General features: G+C 42.9%; 1 protein-coding gene across 1 annotated transcript; it reads right to left on the bottom strand.

Moving 5' to 3' along the window:
- Positions 1-1,905: 1,905 nt before the first annotated feature.
- On the bottom strand, positions 1,906-3,417 carry LOC147880283 (delta(7)-sterol-C5(6)-desaturase-like). The gene is made up of 3 exons (XM_087370396.1): positions 2,916-3,417; positions 2,307-2,609; positions 1,906-2,198 (listed from the first exon to the last, which is right to left on the bottom strand). Exons 1-3 carry the CDS (start codon positions 3,415-3,417, stop codon positions 1,906-1,908), a joined length of 1,098 nt encoding a protein of 365 aa, XP_087226522.1.
- Positions 3,418-3,870: the final 453 nt, after the last annotated feature.

The following is a 3,870-nucleotide window of genomic DNA, read 5'->3' as shown; positions in this document are numbered from 1 at the left end:
TGTGGGGGAGGTTTAGAAGGACAAAGAGAGCTAGTTAAATAATGGGGAAAGTAGGACGAGGTGGCAAGATTCCTTGTGCCAACCCTCCACTTGTCCTCCTAGAGGTTTGAACCTATTATAAAATTGGAAGAGACCTAGGAAGTATCATAGACTTGAGATAAGGGGCTTGATTTATGCGGAAAATTGAGGCAAAGGGTTGTCGCATACAATTGAGAGTGCGTACCCACCTAGCCCACATGGGAGACTTTTCCACACACACCATGCATGTGGGAGGATACATTAATGTGGAGAGACCCCCTCTTTTGGCTATAAAAGGAAGGGGCAATTCCTTGATGGGACACGCTCATTCTTGTAAAGCCACCTAGCTAGTATTTTGATATTTCCCTCTCATCCCTCCTTTCCAATAAAGTATGGTTCACTTCCCTTGATGTCTACATCTCAACATTCCTCTTCCTATCATGTACTTGCTTCTCTTCCCACTCTCCCTTTCCCCTTGTGTCATAGTCTCCCTTTTCCTTCCCTCCACTTCTAATTCCTTATTCACCCTTATGACATCCCTTCGCCCTCGTGATCTCCTTTTCTCTATGGCCTTTGAGTGTCGCCATACTTAGTCTCTAGCCTTTGGTCTCGGTTTCTTTTCCGGCTAAAACTACTTGATCTAAGCTTTGCAACCCTTTCACTTTCTGTAGGCCATTTCTCAAGTTTGAGAGCATCGCCTCTTGGGCGTGCATCTCTCGAGGTGTTGGTAGGGTTATTACCCTATGAACTTTAGGGTGTATAAGGCTTGTGAAGACTCGAGACTGGTAATCACTTGAATGGCCACATATTGCTGCCTCGAATGCTCCCACCAATCATGACACCACACCTCGTGTTCTTCACTCTTGGGCAATGATCGAATGTGTGCATCTGCAACCGTTTGACCACCATGCACTAGCCCCAATAGTTTGGATTCCATATTTTCAATCCATTTTGGTTTTCAACAAATTAAAAAAAAAGTTATTGAGCATGTCCTCAAATGGGTATGCATCACTTTAGCACAACATTGGAGGCCCGTTAACCCATGCATAATGTTCTTATTTAGGTGTGTCCTTGGGTTGAGGAGAAGCTCACGTAGTGTACTTTTAAATGATTACTTGGTTGCATGTATGTATAGAATAAAATTTTAATGTTTTTAAATAAATTACTATATCCTATAGTCTTCAGGATGCATGCTTCACATGCAACATAGCACTTGTAATGCTTTAATGGTCTCGTTCCAAATCCTTATTCCATAATTTTTTGCTCTCATGTTCAAGTTTAAAAACTTGAAGAAAAAGTTTGCCGAATCCTGTTGAGCAATGCATAAGTTATGGGTTATGCAAAATACCTATATACAGAAAAGTCCATGAACCTCACCAAAAATGGCTACACCCAAGCAAATAATAATCTGATCTTTTGGTGTAACTTAACTGTGTCTTAACTGTCACGCTAAATTTTATAATTTTGATTTTATTTCATTCAAAAAACTCTTAATATTTGCTTATCTGTGTTTTGAATAATGGGGTTTTTGTGTTTGTGGGATTTTTTCTTAAATTTTATCCAAAACTAGTCCAAAAGTACTTATAAAAATAATTTTTTGAGAACCAAGCTCAAAAGGCCCAAAACCTCTAGCAATGGACTACAAACATGGGTAGCTATATAATAAGAGGAAAGAATGGGTGGACATAATTCCATACAAAAGCTAGGGAAGAAGGGAACCCAACTACATCACCCAATAAATAATGGTGGAAATGGTCTCGAAGACAGAACTGGTCCCGAGCCTAGCACTCCTTGGCAGCATGCAAGCACTCACCTCCTAGTACTCCTTATGGAAGCGTGCAAGCTTGAACCAAACTCTCCTCCATGGGTTGTCCCATTAGTAGTGAGCTATGACGGTTTTGCATTGAAATTAGGAGCACGGTATGTGCCAAAAATATAATCCCATAAAACTAAGGAATTTCCAAAGTTATACTTCATCGATTTGTGGTGCACGAAATGATGCCCTGGACCATTCAGTGGAAACCATTCCTGAAAAGGAACACGAGTGTGACCAAGGATGACGTTCATACCGTTGTAAGAAATTATAGCCATGAATGTTAGGTAGTGGGTTGGCACTAAAAACATTATAAGGGCATAAGGAAAAGAGTCGAAAACTTCCTCAGCCGGATGAACTGCAAAACCTGCGTAGAATGAAAAACCAGAATTTAGACCAGGACAAAACCGTATTTGGGAATCTAGAAATTTTGAACGCTGTAAGTTGTAGGAATGGAAGATGGAGAATGACTCACCCAAGAATGGTGAGATGGCTTGAGAACTGTCATAACCATGGTGGTGTCGGTGAACGAAAACATAGAATGGTTTGTAAGCGTGGAGAAGCCTGTGCTGCCAGTAAATAATTAACTCTACCACCAGCAAGTATACGAGAGACCAGCAGATCCACTTTATGATACCCATGTCACTAATCGAAGGATAGCATTTGGTCCAGCCTTTCATGATGGTATAATCCACGAACGTTGGTACCAGTGTGCCAAAAGGTGCGGCAAATAATGCCATACCAATCTGGCCGATCATCGTGCGTACAGAGGGAATCCCTGGCCAGCGTACACGTAAAATTCAGGATCTTAGATGCTGACGACGTAAACCTTACACACAACCTAAAATCTGGCGAATAGCAGGCGGCGTTGTTTAGAAGGTAACGTAAAGGCAATGGTGTGATGAAACGTGAATCGCGTCATTAAAATGCCGGCTGCAGCGTAGAAACGGTGAATCAATTGCTAGCGACTACCTACAACACAATATATATTCGTGGAGCAGACCGATTTCGCTTCCAAACAGAAATTTTCTCCGATATAAGCCAGCAGACATGAAACCAATTCTCTATTCACTTCTCTATTCACCTGCGGTGCAATACGCCTGCCTCTTCAAGACGTAGAGATACGAGCAGCAAAGCCCACAAACGGAAAAGTACAAAAGGATGACACCGATGTAGTTGCGAAGATAGGTCTGAGCGATGACGGGCATGCGCCCCCGGATCTGCTGCGGGATGAAAGGACCCAAGACGAAGTCGTTGTAGAGACTTTGCTGGTCGTGGAGGACATGCAAACGGTCAGCTGCACTGTGAAGTGCTGGGGATGCGACGAGTGAGGAGAGCGACGAAGAAGAGGCAGAGGAGAAAGTAGAGATTGATGCGAAAGCCAACATGATAGCGAGAAGGCAAGAAGCCATAGCTGTAGAGAATGCAGGACAGCCAAAGCTTTGACGACGCTTACGAGCATTAGAGAAGACGGAGCTCAAATCTGGGCCTGCAATATGGCGGAAAGAAACAATCTTTGGGTGATAAAAAACCATTGTTTGGGTGGAAGATCCAAAGCTGACATCCGAAAGACGCCTTACAACCATGGACCCTCACATGTCGGGGTTCACGCCCTGTTTGATTCAAACATTAGGACTGAGCGATTTAAGATTAATGAGATTAAAGATCTAGGCCTAGGGGCTTTCCTAGGCCTAGTCATTCACTAACGGATGCAAATGGATTGCTCATGAAAGGGCTTTTGTCAATGTGGCATCATACGGAGGATCCAAATGGCAAGCATTGGGCTAGGTGAGAGACTTTTAGAGAGCATCCAAAAGAAACAAGGCTTTGAGATAAGAAGGCACCTGAGATTCAGAGAGAAGATAAAGAACTCCAAGAGAAGCCCATGAATTCATCACTGGTTGGCAAGCAATTGAGATGCCCTCTTTGTAATAGTCTTCAAGCATCAGCTTGCGTATCCCCATCTAAAGCATGCCCAATTATGGGTCCAAATTTATCATTTAGGTTTGCATTCCACAATGTCTCCACAAGACTCCAAT

This window comes from Dipteris shenzhenensis, chromosome 32 (genome assembly GCF_047967505.1).
Source record: "Dipteris shenzhenensis isolate YYH24624 ecotype China chromosome 32, Dip_SZ_1.0, whole genome shotgun sequence".
NCBI lineage: Eukaryota > Viridiplantae > Streptophyta > Polypodiopsida > Gleicheniales > Dipteridaceae > Dipteris > Dipteris shenzhenensis.
Note: the sequence above shows the minus strand (reverse complement) of the source record. Positions and strands in the feature narration are given on the sequence as shown.